This window comes from Tyto alba, unplaced genomic scaffold, assembly GCF_018691265.1.
Source record: "Tyto alba isolate M040663 unplaced genomic scaffold, T.alba_DEE_v4.0 Super-Scaffold_18, whole genome shotgun sequence".
Taxonomy (NCBI): Eukaryota; Metazoa; Chordata; class Aves; order Strigiformes; family Tytonidae; genus Tyto; species Tyto alba.
This window is the reverse complement of record NW_024881280.1, coordinates 8,447,576-8,462,966: the sequence shown is the minus strand read 5'-3', so window position 1 is coordinate 8,462,966 and position 15,391 is coordinate 8,447,576. Positions and strand designations below refer to the sequence as shown.

The following is a 15,391-nucleotide window of genomic DNA, read 5'->3' as shown; positions in this document are numbered from 1 at the left end:
GGTGGGAAAGGGGAGAGATGAATGGTTCAGGATGGCAGCGATGGATTATCTTGATCACGGCAGATGGGAAACTTTGAGCTCTGCAAGTATCAGTGTGGTTTTTAGGACTTGCCATCCTAAATTTGTGTCTTTCCTTGTATGCTGGAAAGGCTCTACTTTTCTCCCTAAGGCTTCTTAAAGCAGCCATGGCATGCTGTTCTTACAGTACACTGACTGCTCTGTCATCCTCTGGTGGCTGCGTAAATATAGACTACAGGTGCTCGCTTTTCTGGGAGTAAATAGGTAGGAATGTGGTGTCACTTCAGTTAGATAGCCCTGCCGGTTAGCATACTTGGATTACTTGAGGCATTATTCCATTGCTTCCCACAATAATTGTTGAGGCAAATGGAGTTACAGATCGCTACCCCTGAGACAGATGGACATGTGTGGCTGGAGCTCTGCATGATCCATGCATGTAGTGTCAGTGGTTTCGGGGCCTTGCTTTTTCTGTCACTGTTGGTCCTGATAGAATGCTGTACCATGCTTCTCCTTAATCTGCAGGTGTGCATCTGTATTTCTTCTAAATGTGTTTGCTTTTTCTCTGCCCCTCAAAGGAATGCTGAAAGTGGCAAAAGTTAGTTGGTAACTGTTCATGTAAACATGATGTTCCAGAAACAATCATTGGTAGTACCTTATCCTTGAGCTGATTTAAGGAAACGTATTATTTCTGTTTCTTTTTATGACCTGGGTGAAGAACACTAATGTTAATTGTAGATAAACAGTAGGCTTGATTTCAGTTTTGCTGCTTCTTAGGTTCATGCGTACATCATCAGCTATCTGAAAAAAGAAATGCCCTCTGTATTTGGAAAAGAGAACAAGAAGAAGGAGCTGATCAGCAGATTACCAGAGATATATATCCTGCTGCAAAGGGAATACCATATCTCAGCAGGGGACTTCCCTGAAGTCAATAAAATGCAGGTAAGATGATAGATTGCAGTTCCACTGCAATAATACTAACTTTACAACAGGATTGCCAAATTGGAAAAGGTAGGACAGAGTATCTCAGCGTTATAGTTTAGGGTCTTCAGCAGTAGCAGCTGAAGTGACAGTCAATCATGTGTCGTGGTGTTAGCACAACTTGGAAGCAGTGTGGAACAAAAAAAATTGGTAACTTGCTTAGCGTTCATCCCCTGATGCAGGACTATAGAAATTGCCATAAGGAATCAGACCTTCTGTCCTTTTAGTCAATATTTGGTCCCTCATGGCAGATGATACTAAAGGTTTTGTGCAAATAAAATAGCAGTGGACACTTAGGGTTGTTGTGGTTTTAACCCCACCCAGCAATTAAGCACCACACTCCTGCTTGCTCACTCCCCCTCGCAGTGGGATGGGGGAGAGAATTGAAGGGGAGGAAAGTAAAATGCATGAGTTGAAGTAAAGACAGTTTAATAGGAGAGAAATTGAAGGGAAACTAATAATAGTGATAATAAAATATGCAAAACAAGTGATGTACAATACAATTGCTTACTACCCACTGGCTGATGCCCAGCCAGTCCCCGAGCCAGGATGTGTCCTGGCTAACTCCCCCCAGTTTATATACTGGGCATGACATCATTTGGTATGGAATGCCCCTTTGGCTCATTTGGGTTGGCTGTCCTTGCTGTGTCCCCTCCTAATTAATCTCTGCTGGCAGGACAGTAGGAGAAGCTGAAAAGTCTTTGATTTAGTATAAACACTGCTTAGCAACAACTAAAACATTGGTGTGTTATCAACATTATTTTCATCCTAAATCCAAAACACAGCACTGTACCAGCTACTAGGAAGAAAATTAACTTTATTCCAGCTGAAGCCAGGACAGCGGGTTAAGCTGGCTCTTGTTCTGTGTCGTAAATGGGGGTATTTATCTTGCTTTTGTAATGCTGTCATATACTTGTGTAGATGAAGATATCCTTAGTTACATATTATTAATTTTTACCCTACTCTGTTCTTGCTCTTACTGATGCTCTTTGCCAGTGAGTAATAAAGGTACTGTGTTACCTGAAAAGTCCAACTTAAAACCTCTCTCTTCTGAAGGTGGTGTCTCATTTTTTTCTTGTCTTTCTGAGCTTGTATTCTATGAAGAAGAGGTAGTTCTGAATTTGTACTCTTATCGTTAATTTTTCAATGCCTTTTATCTCTTGTTCCTCTTTTGAACTTGATGCAATCTAACTACCAATTTTCTGTCACATTTTTCTCACCTTTTTATTTATGTCCTCTGATTTGAGGTGAGTTTTAGAGTGTATCTTAGGGAAGAACAGCTAATGCTGTGTTAGCAACGCTTTTCAATTTATTCCTCAAGCCTCAATTTGCAGCTTTTGGATCTCAGATCATAGGCTTCTTAAATGGCCTTTGAGTTAGAAGGTAATACAGCTTGGAAGCTGAGGAAGATGAGATCAGGAGCCTGTGATTTGGTCTGACTGTGGGCTACTGATGAATATGATGGAGGATGTTTTCCAGATTGACACTTGTGTATCATTCTGACACTTTGTGGTACACTTTCACTGCTAATCAGGGTAATTACTGGCTGATTAACCTATCTATAGAGATGCACAAGTTTCTTTTGTGAACTGAAATATTTAACTTGGGAGTCAATTATTGGCATGAGACAGTAAATTACAGATCAAGCACAACATCTATTTCAGCTAGGTTTTCACAGGCAGGATTGTTAGAAGGGTTTCATGAGTTAGGCTTTAAAAGGGAGTTGTGTGGACAAAGTTGACTGTCTTTTCCCTTGCCACTTCTGTTGTTGATGCAAGAGGAGAGAATGAGGGGTGATCAGTTGTCACTTTGAATACTGAAACAAAATTTGAATAGAACTTTATCAAACTAGTAGTGGATGTCACTAAGCCTTAGCAGCAGATGGCAGCAAATATATACATGAGAGATCAGTCAGTTCTGTAATGAGGAGCAAAATTGTGAGAAAACAAAACTGTGCCAAAACAGATAGCAGGTTTGACCTTTGCTTTCGAAGATTTATTGCATATCATAAATTTATACTGATCAGTTGCCGTAAATCACGTGATTATGTATAAATACTACCTGAACAGAGTGATGGTGGTTGGTTGGTGATTTTCCTCTAAGAAATCCGAAGATCTGTGTGCATGGGCAAAGCCGCTTGCCTGTGCTTCAGGTGTCTTGGGTTCATATCATCTTAGTTCTGATGTGTATGGGGGCAGCTTACTGGGGTGATAGGTGTGACTTGTTAAAGTAGTTAACACCATTTTGAGAGGGGTTTTGGGGGGGTGAGGGTGTTTGGGGTTTTTTAAGTTTCCACTGTAACTCTCTCTTCCTGGCTAGCATTTTTCCTGTAGAAACCATTTAATAATTTCCTAAAACATTTTTAATTTTCTAACGCTCTGGTGTAAAACATGCTTGGGCTTGTGTTAGAATAGCACATATCACCCAGTTAAACATCTCACTGGGGTTAGTAGGAGTTTATGCACAGGATGAAAACTTGGTAGGGACCATATGACTTCATGAACCCAGCAGCACTTCTATAAAAACGTTGCTGCTGTTATCCCAACTCAGTTTTTCTTTATTGATAAAGGATACTTCTTCATGACCTAACCACAAACAAGAAGATTAATCAATAAAATCAGATCAGTCCTGCAAACTCTTGGATTTCTTTTAAGTGCTAGCAGGACTGAGGACCTACTTTCATGCTTTATTTTATGTTTGGAAGAAAATCACCGAACAGAAAGTTGTTGGGTAACATTCACCAACTGTCATGTTTTTATGCATTGCTGTTTTGAAAATCGTATTGTAAGTGTAATTTAATAGATGAGCTCATACACTGTTGATAAAATTGTCTTAGGGTGTTTGATCAATATGTTGGATGTATAGTACATGTGTCAGCTTTGTTTCTCCTTCAAGAGGTGTTTCAGTTATGAAAATTGCTTCAGAAGATAACAGATTATGTTGATTTTAAGCCCATGCTTTAACCTCTTCAATGCATTCAAAATGTTTCTAACTACTGTCCCTGAAACCTTTGTTATTGACAGGAGCTGTTGGAGACTTGTGACTTCACTAAATTTCATTCTTTGAAACCAAAGCTAATTGAAGCTGTGGATAACATGCTGGCCAACAAAATTGCCTCTCTGATGAGCCTGATCAGACAGGAAGAGAGCAATATGCCCACAGAGATCGTACAAGGTGGAGCCTTTGATGGCACCATGGCAGGACCTTTTGGCCACGGATATGGAGAAGGTGCTAAGGAAGGAGCTGATGAAGACGAATGGGTTGTTGCCAAAGATAAACCTGCTTATGATGAGATTTTCTACACTCTGTCACCAATCAATGGCAAAATATCTGGGATTAGTGCAAAGAAGGAGATGGTGACTTCTAAACTACCCAACAGTGTCTTGGGGAAGATCTGGAAACTTTCAGACTGTGATGGCGATGGGATGTTGGATGATGAGGAGTTTGCATTAGCAAAACATCTCATCAAGATTAAACTGGATGGATATGAACTGCCTGGCACGCTACCTTCCCATCTGGTGCCACCATCTCACAGGAAACCTTTCCAGACAGCAGAGTGAAAAACACAAGGAAAAGAAAGAGGATTTTGGAAATCTTTCAACAGACGTGTTGAAACTACCAAAATTTGAAATTAGGCTTATATCCTTAAACCTCACAGCACATTTCATGCAAGTTACTGAAATTAGAAGCATGGTAGCAGGGAAACATTCATGTAGCTCTCCCTGCACCTTCACTCAGACATGCTTGTCACAAGTGCCTTGTATAGCTCTATTGTAAGGTGAAAATGTTTTTGTAGTCCTGCTTCCATGTCGTGCTGCCTTCACAACCATGAAGCAGAAAAGTCCGTGCATAAAAATTACTGGCTTCCACCAAACCTCAATACTTATCAACCATAAGTTTCTCCAAGCTATTTTAACTAGCGCAAGGAAGCTCTAGATGCTAAATTCACTTGCCTATGCAGGGAACATTTTCTATGCTAAAAACGTGCTTTAGGCATCAAGTGAATGTCAACATCCTTATAGATTAAGAAAAGGCTGATATGAAAGGAAATTTTATTTTTATTCTTTTTATTATTTAAGTGGATTAGAAAAAGAGTAGCAGGGAGAGTCTTTTAAGTGCTCAGAATGTGAGCAGAGTTGTTTTAAAACTTTACTGGTTATAGCTAGAACTGCAAAATATTAAAATGATTCTTTCAATCTATCATTGTGTCATGTTATCTGAAGAACTGCTCCTTCAATTTATACAACACTATATACTCAGTATTATCATTAGAAGAACTGAATCTCCTTTGTTTCTTGAATTTGGAGTTTCTTTTGAGGTTTCAGTTTAGCTGCTCTGCAGACAATTCCTCAATTGTTCAAAGTGACAGCAGAATGTTTTCACTTAAAAAAAATTAAAGCGCATTTCCATTGAAATCAAGCCTTACTGTTAAGAAAAATTGCATTGCTCAAAGTCAGCATCTTCAATACACATCAGATTGTCTCGGGAAATTTTCATTGGTATTTAATTTCTATTTACAGGTAATTATACAATTATCTCTGTATATTTTTTTCATTTACAGTATTTTTAAGAAAAGTTCTTAACTTTCTTTTGCCAACATGTAGCTGACAACCGCAAAAGAGAGATTTGATTCCTCTGGTGGCAGATTTGAAAGATGAGGAGGCTAACAAGAATCTTTACACTGACTGTAATAAATGATAGACTGGTCCCTCCAGATATTATTCCTTTATTGAAAGCAATCTGTGAAAAGAGTGGATGCTTAATAAACATTCATTTTTCTGACACAATCAAAGTTGAACATACTGGCTGCTTACAACTGATTTTTATCATTACCTTAAAAGAACGCAAATTTTTGGACCTGTGAACTTGAGTCTTTCAGGGAGGGCCAATTCTTTTCTAAAATCAAACTTGGCAGTCAGTTTTGCTCTACACATGTAATCAGGAATTGACTTGTGTTCCCTTTGTAGTATGAAATATCATACACATCAAAGGTACTGTAGATTTGAGCACTTTTTGAGTCTCAGAAGACACTGTTGCTACCACTTACTGAGACAGAGCAAGACAAAAAGTGTTTCAGCATCCTTGCAGGAGGAGTGGGGAGGGAAGTAGTCTGGGTATTGTCTCCCATTTAAGATTTTAGTCACACTTAAGTGTTCAGATTTGAAGGTGACCTAAGGGCCTCAGCTTCTTTTTTCAGATCAAATATTTGTAGGTTGTCAGGCAGGTTTAATACTTCAGATCTTTCCAGATCTTTTATCTTCTGTATCTGTTCTGTTCTGATGTGAAATTACCATGAACTTTGCCAGGGCTCTACTGTGAGAAAACAATGAAGCTATTATAAATAATGACAGAACAACGCCTTTACCTTGCCAGGCTTCTCGGCCTGTATCAAGGATATCCTAGCATAGTCTTGAGGACTTGCTTGCTTTTTTTAATTCTTAGGTTTTTCCTTTCATTCAAGCATATCAACTTTAGAACTAAATGAGGAGCCAGATTAGCCTTAGTGCATCTCTGCGTACTTTAGTAGAGCTGTGAAACTTGACCATGAGTCTACCTATGTGACTGTACATCTGCAGAGTAACTTGATTTTCTGTATAATTTATTTTTGAACAAAAAGTAATTTTATAGACATTGCAGGAGTTAAACAGGCTGCAGAAGCAGTAATGCATGCTTGTTCGTGTGTAGTGCCTGCAGTCAGTAACAAATCCATACGCTAATGACCAACCTGACTAGCTTAGTAATAAAAGCCACCAGGAGAAGGAAAGCAAGCTTGTGTAGTGTGACTGCTGTGGTGTGGGCAAAGCTGAGAGGATCTGGGAAGTTGCTGATCCTCTGCTGCTGCCTGCCTTACCTTGCTTTTCAGCAGCACAGGATTCCAGGGGTGGACCTGTGTTTGACTTCCTACTGCGTGTAGCTTCCAAGGGTGATGCTCTGGATGCATTAGAGCCATGTGATCCCTTGCCAGTAGAATATCCTCCCTCAGTGAGAGGAGCAGGATAGCTTCTCAGTGATTTTTATTTTATTTTTCTAGCTTTATTGGTAGTAAAACGGAGAACACAGCCTTTTCTTCAATCTCCGTGACAGTGTGCTAACTTGGGTTTAGGGGAGACAAATGCATCATTTTGATAAGTTAAAATATTTTGTCTAGATGGGATTGGAATGTTTTGCTTTATTTTCCTTTAGAATTTGGAAGGGGAATGCATGAAGTGTATGTAAGAGTAGAGTTGGATTTTCTCTGTTGATCTGGAGGAATAGAAGTGTTTCAGGATCAGCATGTAGAACTACATGCATAAATGTATTTCTAGATATGTGGTGCAGTGCACTAGCATCATACTTTGTTGACAGGAATAAAGTACATTTCATGTGGACTTTAAACAGCAGTTTCTCGCACAGCTAAACTGATACAGTAGGTTGCTGTTGCTCAGGGGAAGAGATCTCTTTTTCTCACTACCTCCTTACAGACCCGTGGGCCTACTCCATTTGCCTTGCTGTGTCTCTGGCTGTCAGATCCTGCAAGCCCCTTCAGTTAGTTAAACCAGCCACACGCACCAGTTCGGGTGATGTTCTGTGGAGTTAGTGAGTCCCTGTGTTAGGAACATAAGAAGTGAGCAGGATTACCTTCTCTCATGAAATTATGCTCTAGGTGGTTATTGGGAACAGCAGTATGATGTAACATTTGGTGTTCACTTTGATGTTACTAATCTCTGCTGAACAAAGACTAAGATGTTGGATTTGTTGGCCACTTCATGCCTAGGATTTTGATTACGTTTGTTGTGAGACTGTTCAAAACTGTCAGTAATTCATCCTGTTAAATCAGTGCCCACAGGTGTGGTCTGCTGCCATAAACCAAAGTAGAGGCTGCTGCTTTTACCTCTTTTCCAAGTATTCCGCAACAGTTTTAATTCCCAACCCTAGTTCTGTTCCCACAGAAATTAATTAGAATTTTGCTGTAGACTGGAGCAGAAAACATGGGGTTACCGCTCATAACCACACTACAGGACAGCAAGAGCCTTTTAAAGCTGTGACAGCTTGAAAATTGTGAGTTTACAAAGATTTTTAGGTCAGGGTGAGGTCTCAGTTGTTAGTTGGGGATGGTATGGATTTGTGTGGAACCTGGTCTCAAAGCTGCAGTATCTGGTCCCGGACTTTCAAGAACATCGTTCATCCCCAATACTTGAAATGTGCCCTCTTTTTCTTCTCACTCTCGTCCCTTCACAATGTGCACTCACTTTGGCTCTTGATATTGTTGGAATTCAAGCAGAGTTTGAAGTGTATGGTTTGATGGGTATGTGTAACTTAGCACTGAGAGAATGAACATGAACTTTGTTTTATACTTCACATGCTCACCTTTTCTAATATTAAATATTGTGTTTTCACTTCAGAGGCACTCTGACTTTTGAGGGAAGGCTTGATCTGTGCAGTGTGCTTCAGTTTGTCCAACTAGGCAAGCAAAGCTGTAAGTTTATTATTGTTGCACTTTTATTACACAATAAATTCCTTGCAGATACTGTAATATATTTTAATATGCTTTGTAATCATTTTTAGAAAGGTGTGATAAAAATTGCTGATTTAATAAACTAATATTGAACTACCTGAGATTTTCTTTTGTAAGCTGGTTTCTGGAAAGTAATCTTTTAGTGACTAGAATTTTGTAATCCTGCTACTTAAGGCTTATAGGCATAGCAGCTATTTGGCAAGCTGCTTATTTTCCCACCTCAGTTTATGTATCCATAATAGGTTATAGCTGTTTTTCTTCTGTGTCCTTGACCTTGTTGCTGAAATTACTGCCCACACCAAGGCTTGATTCCAGAATTAAATTTATATTTAAAAAAGAAAAAAACAAAAACAAAAAAACACCACGCAAAAACCTCCAGCACCTCTATGTAATTAGCTTTTTATAGCACTCTCTGTAATTAGCTTTTTATAGCTGAATGTAATTTTGGACTTTCTTAATGTCTAAGCGTGGAAATTCCTTAAAGTCCAAGTGTGGAAGGTAAATCAAAAATTTCCTGTGTAGTTTGAAAGCTTGAAACTTGAGCTGAGAGGCACTTCTTTTAACTTCAGTGGGGGTACTAACCTTGAAAAATAGATTAAATAGCAGTTTAGCAAAAAGTACTTCAGTATGTTTGTCCCCAGAAATCCAAGGACATCTACACTGTGCTATCTACTACTTAAAAATAACCAATTATATCAATAGAACATTCATTTTAATGTTGTGTTTAAATTAATTCCTTCTGCCTTTCATCTCCTGTATACACACAACTTGAAGCATCTCCAAAGATGCATCTGTGCCACCAGGATCCTACAGTTTAGCTATTGCTCCTACTACTGTCAAGTGTACGTTGCTGCAGAGTTAAAAGGGTTTGTACGTAGCAGTGCTAGCAAGCCAGGCTGTGGCAGTGGGGGACCAAAACCTGAGAGCACACCATGGCAAACACCGTCCCTCTGGGCAGGGTACAGTGCTCTGGCACTACGGGTGCTGGGAACCAATCTGCATGGAAGCCTCATAATTTTGTGTCATTGATAAACAGAAGTAATGCTTTATCACTCCACTATACAAACAACCCCCTGAAATACAGCTGTAAAAGAATTTTGCCCTCATGCAGTGGTTTTCGTTAGTAGCAGTGAATAAAAATGAAAACATCTGAACTAGATGATAAAAATATATTAGTCAGATCTGGCATTGCCAATGCAGTGATTTCTAAGGCCCATTTTGAGTTTGATATTCAAAATACTAAGGCTGTTCTGTCACTTGAAACCCTTTATTTATGTTGGTATGAGATGGAAAGAGAATTAAAGTCCTCTGTCCCATGTGTTCATCCCACAAAGCCTTTGAAGCTCTTACGTTAACAATTTGAGGTTCAGAAACAGAAGGAAAATTTCAAGATAACATAAACAACTCCAAGGAGAAAATGTCTTTAATTCATGACTAAACAAGCAAATGTATATTTTGTGTTTCAAAAAGATGACTGAACTGCTTAGTGCCAGGAAAAATAAATCCATCTGATTTTGCTTTAAGCTGTCCTCTTTTTCAAATTCAGCGAGGGGCTCCAGTTCCTTTGGATGATGTAATTCGACTGTTCTGCTTGAATTCTGCTCCCTGTTGATGTCATGTCGCCGCCAGCCAACTGTTCAAAGAGAAAAAGCAACTTCTAGTTTAGACTAGAGCGTGGGGAGGCTGAGGTTTATAACAACCCAGCATCCCAGGATGCCAGTTTAGATCCTCCCAGGCAGAGCTCAGCTTTAAGAGGAGCTGGGGCTCCATCCACCGGGATCCCCCCTGCACCTGGGGCAGCTGGTGATGGTGGCACTGGGAAGGCAGGTATGTGGGGGGGTGGGGGGTGTGCCCCGGGGTGCTGAGCTGGGGGTCCTCAGGGATAGAAGCTGAGAGAAGTATTTGGCTCTTTAGGGACAAAGTCCAGCAGAGGGGCCTGTGAAAGTGCGGACTGACAGCTGGAGGTCTCCATGCTTCTCCTAAACTGCTTCTGACTAACGCCCCAGCTTTTCTTCAGCCTTAATATCCCAAATGAGCGAGCAGCTTCTTGCAATAACTACTGCCTGATGCTCTCCGGCGTTCTCGATATCCAAAGCGTAGCTCCTTTGTGCCGTAATGAGGTTTAAGATTTGCTGTCATTCGGGGTACAGTCAGGAAATATTCTGGGATCACAGTTAATCTCACCCGTGTCCACGCTTCCACGGTGAGACTGAACACCAGCTGCTTGCTGGAGCTGGGGAGGGCTGGCTACCTGTGGGACCGGGCCTGCTGGCCCCAGGCAGCAGGCTAGCTCCTGCGCTTGGCACCCTGTGGGCTACAAGTCCATGGTGCTGAGGGGGGGGGGCTGCCTTCCTGCTCCACAGGGTCAAGGCCCAGCTGTTTGTTGTTTTGGGACGCAGACATGTGGAAGCAACATGGCTGGAGACACGGTGGGGGGTAGAGGGCTGAGCTGTCCTGCACGTGTTTGCACTTAAGGTACTCATTTTCTTTGAGATTTGGGAAACCTTCTCAGTGGAGATCAGACAGGCTTTCCACGTACCTTCAGGAACGTGCGTATGCAAAGCATATGTAACGTAGGGTGACAGGCTGTGCCAAACCTTTTACCTGAGCCATGTGAACAAAGTCAGCCCGCCTGTAAGAGCAGGCTGGAGTAGGCCACATAGCTTTTAAGCGGGAGCTGGATTTGCGCAGCGACAGCTCAGAGCACAGGTGTAGTAGCTTGGTATGATGAAGGGCTCATTTAATTACAGGACTGTCAGCTGTGAATGGCCTTACATAGGGACACTTTGGCACGCAAAGGCATCTGCACCCACCTGTGTGAATGTATTCTCTGGCCCTGGAGGGCAAGGGCAATGCTGGGGGGAAGCCAGCGCTGCCGCCCGGAGAGCGGGGCCAGGGAGGCCTCGGCAGGCGCAGGGATCGGCTCTTCTGGGAAAGCTGATGGCGACCAGCCCTCAGCCAGGTCAGGGGTGGGAGCGGGAGCAGCAAACTCTGCATCTGCGACCCTCTGCCCCTCCTGTGACTGTCGCTTCTAAGCTCTTTGTGACAGGGGGATTAAACGCTTCTTCCCGCCATAGAGAGGAGCTGGGAATTCACATACATGTTGTGGGAGGAAGAAGGCAACTATATTTAAAAATAAAATTCAGGTAGGTAGAAATGAAGTGTCACATCCCTCTGTTTTACATGGAGTTGCCAGGAGGGGAAGAGCAGTGGGGGAAGGGCTGGGAGCAGAGGAGCTCTGGGGCTGCACGTGAGGCTGCATGGGCATGAGGTCTGTTTGATCTCCACAGTCTCCTCCATTTCCCTCTCACGTAGAACAAGATTGTGGGCAGATAAGAAAGGGTGCTAAGAAAACCTAACGTGTTTCGTGGCTGCTACTCTGCAGAAAGGAATCCCACATCAGGGTCCTTCCTGTTAAGAAGTGAGAAAACACTGATGCCACTGCGGTAAACCACTTCAGACTGAAAACAGGGCAAGGGGAGGGTGACTTTGGGCCCTTTTTCCTGAGATCAGCAGCAAGGCTCCCCTTCTCTGAGAAGGCAGCAAGAGAGGGCCTATAATTAGGCAGGGGGGCTGATTTTCTTGTTCCTGGTCTCTCCAGGAAACTGCACACAAATATTATTATGCCCTTCCTCTTACCTTGTTAGGATATAAATAACTGAGGAAATGTTTATCAGTGTCACATAAATGTCCGCCATTTTAACTTTGAACGATAGATAGATACAATAAATTGAGATGGATATTTGGGAGTTAGTGAAATTTTATACCAGATATTTGATTGCCTTGTATTGTCATAAAAAGTAAAGTTAGTGTTTCACACATTTAATCATTTAGATAATAATTAACTTGCAATAGGGAGAAATGCCTGCATCCATGGCCAATTCACTTATTGGTCCTCTGCCTTCTCTTTGATAAGAGCAAGGACATTTTCTCAAAGCACTCAACCTAGACAACCTGTACAAGATTTAAACTGACAGCCTATAATCCTGCCTATAGAAGAATGTAGGTATAACTAAAAGGAAGACACAAAAGAGTGGAATTATAATCAGGCAATAAGCTTACAGAAGAGTTGTAAACAGTTGCTGAATTTATGTCCTTTCTCTTCCGTCATCCTATTCCTGTTTAATGATAATAAGAATTACATTGTGATAGTTGGCTGGTGAACACAAGACTAGGAATTCGGAGGGAATATTTTGAATAATACCTGTAACATATGTATTCAATTTTTTTCTTTGTAGCTGTCTTCTGTGACACTATGTATGGTATTTCTCTAGAGTCTTTCTGTGGTTTAACTCCAGCTAGCAACTAAGCACCATAGAGCTGCTTGCTCACTCCTCCCCCACCCAGTGGGATGGGGAGGAGAATTGGAAAAAAAAGTAAAACTTGTGGGTTGAGATAAGAATGGTTTAATAACTAAAATAAAATATAATAGTAATAGCAACAATAATTGTACTGAAAAAGAATATCATAAAAAAGAGAGAGAAGTGAAACCCAAGACAAGAGATGCACAATGCAATTGCTCACCAGCCGCTGACCAAGGCCTGAGCACTGATCGCTCCCCCAGCTGGCTCCCCCCAGCTTATATACTGAGCATGATGTCCTATGGTATGAAATATCCCTTTGCCTAGTTTGGGGCAGCTCTCCTGGCCAGGCTCCCTCCCAGATTCTTGTGCACCCCCTCGTTGGCAAAGCATGGGAAACTGAAAAATCCTTAATTTAGGATAAGCACTACTTAGCAACAGCTAAAACATCAGTGTGTTACCAACATTATTTTCACACTAAACCCAAAACACAGCACTGTACCAGCTACTAGGAAGAAAATTAATTCTATCCCAACAGAAACCACGACAGGTATGTATGAAGATACAGATTTTGTTGATCAAGTTTTATCTGTACTGAGTTTTGGGGGCGGGTTGTTCATTTCTTCTTACGCGTTTCCTCCTGTCACTTTTGGATGATAACTAAACTACACTTTCCAGAAGGGAAAAGAGTACTATTCCCTTACCTCATCTCTGAGCTGGATGTCTTCACTTACAGCTTCTGATTTCAGATGCCTGTCCGTTTTCTAGCAGTGATGCCCAGCAACACCCCTCTAGTTCCTGGCAATGGTGCCAAGTCAATGTGTTCTGTGCTTGTGCAACCTTGTAAGTGACAGAAAGGACTCACTGCTGTATAAATTACCAGAATTATTTTCCCTTTTGTTATTAATGATAAGTCCATCAATGGTAAACTTTGGAAGCTTCTGGCACTGCCAGCTTGCTCCCAGTCTGCCCTGCCAGCAGCAGGTATCCGTGCACATGAGCTTCCTCAAAGCAATGACTTGCAAATTCCTAATGTTTCACAATTTCACCTTCTCATTTGCTGTATCCCAGTTTAACTACTTGTGAATTGCTCTGGTCTTTGTAATCTCTGCTGTGCTTTCATTTTCAGACTCCATTGTGGGGTTTAATTTCCCAGGTAAGAATTTCTTCAAAAGAGCAGCCTGTGATCAGTTAGAGCCTTCAGTGCAATTCTGAAGGATGCTCTTTATCAAAGTATCAGCATGGTGGATGACTATTTTCACCACTTTACAGCAATTTTGGTGCCACTCATGCATTATTTTTTAGTGTAAAAATCAGACGAGGCCTGTGACAACCTTTACTCATTGTGTTCTGATGGGTTATTTACTTCAGAACAGATGAAAGGTTCATAGGTAGATCGTAAATACTTGGTCTCTGTTCCCAAATTCAAAGGTCGCTTTGCGTGAAAGCAGCGAGCTGAATATAGGAATAGGAGTGGATCTACAACTGAAAATCATTCTCCAGAATGACCAACTGCTGAATGTCAGAAAGGAGTTCCTCCAAACCTGAGTGAGTCCGTTTTTTTTCATGTTCTTTGATCTTTTTTCCTGTAATGTATCATTATAGTCATATTTGGCTCTTAGCACTGCCTTTGCAACCTGCAAATGCAGATAATCTATTACAGATCTGTCTTCAGGTAATCATCTAGCAACGCAGGGAGCATTTCTAGCTTAATTTAATAAAACAGGTGAGATGCATGAGGCAGTAGCTCAACAAATAAGCTCCCTTTGCACCTAAATTAAATCAGTTTGGTCCTTGTTCAAGGTGGCTGCAATGCTTGGATAACAACCTTTTCAAAAAAAAAGGAGCTTGCAGACATTCTGAGAACCATGTGGGAAATTCAGAAATGTCATTATGATATGGGTTAACTATATGGGTTTATTACATGGGAGTGAGTTAATATCACCCCTCTGGCAGGGAAAGACAATTCTTTGAATATCTGCTCTCCAGATGGAGAAAGTAGGCAATGCTGAACTAGACCAAAAGATAAGAAAATATTGTGAGGATATTCTTTATAGTTCTATTTCAAACTTTGCTAAATTATTCCTTTTATAAGGCTTTCATCTAAGGTTGTGATCCTTCCCTGCGTTGTTGCTGAACTGTCAGGTTTCAATGCTGTCCCTGTTTTGTAGAAGTCAAGCACTGGCAGTTAAGAAACATCTGCCAAAAAAAAAAAAAAAAAAGAAAATGCAGTAACAAATCATTGCTTCTGCATTTTGCACACATTTTCATCTTCTAATATGGCAAAATTCTTCGGATTTATTAGAACATGGTAAACTAACAGTCAAGCAACTTCCCACTTGCAGCAGCTGCTGTTGCTAGTTCCCTATTGCTGTCTTCTCACACTAGGACAGACAATGTTTTTCTTCAGTATTTTATGTTTTATGAATTAAAAGGGCACAGAGCCCAGAATAGCTCAGAACTGGGCATTTGCAAAACAGGCACAGAATATTTGGGTAGTTGGTCACCCTGTTCCACACCTCTGCAGTTTGTCAGAGGTTTTACTTTTTCATTCCCTTCTCTCTTTGCAGTGGGTTGACAGCAGCAGAAACCTCTCTCC

At 41.2% G+C, this 15,391-nt stretch overlaps 1 protein-coding gene across 1 annotated transcript in view; it reads left to right on the top strand.

The window, feature by feature from the left end:
- EHD4 (EH domain containing 4) overlaps positions 1-8,588 on the top strand; it is a 32,872-nt gene extending 24,284 nt beyond the window's left edge. Inside the window, exons 5-6 of the mRNA XM_042790997.1 lie at positions 793-957; positions 4,020-8,588. Of these exons, the coding sequence (XP_042646931.1) occupies positions 793-957; positions 4,020-4,556 (702 nt within the window). The 3' untranslated portion in view covers positions 4,557-8,588. The remainder of the gene's footprint in view (positions 1-792; positions 958-4,019) is intronic.
- The last annotated feature ends 6,803 nt before the right edge of the window (positions 8,589-15,391 follow it).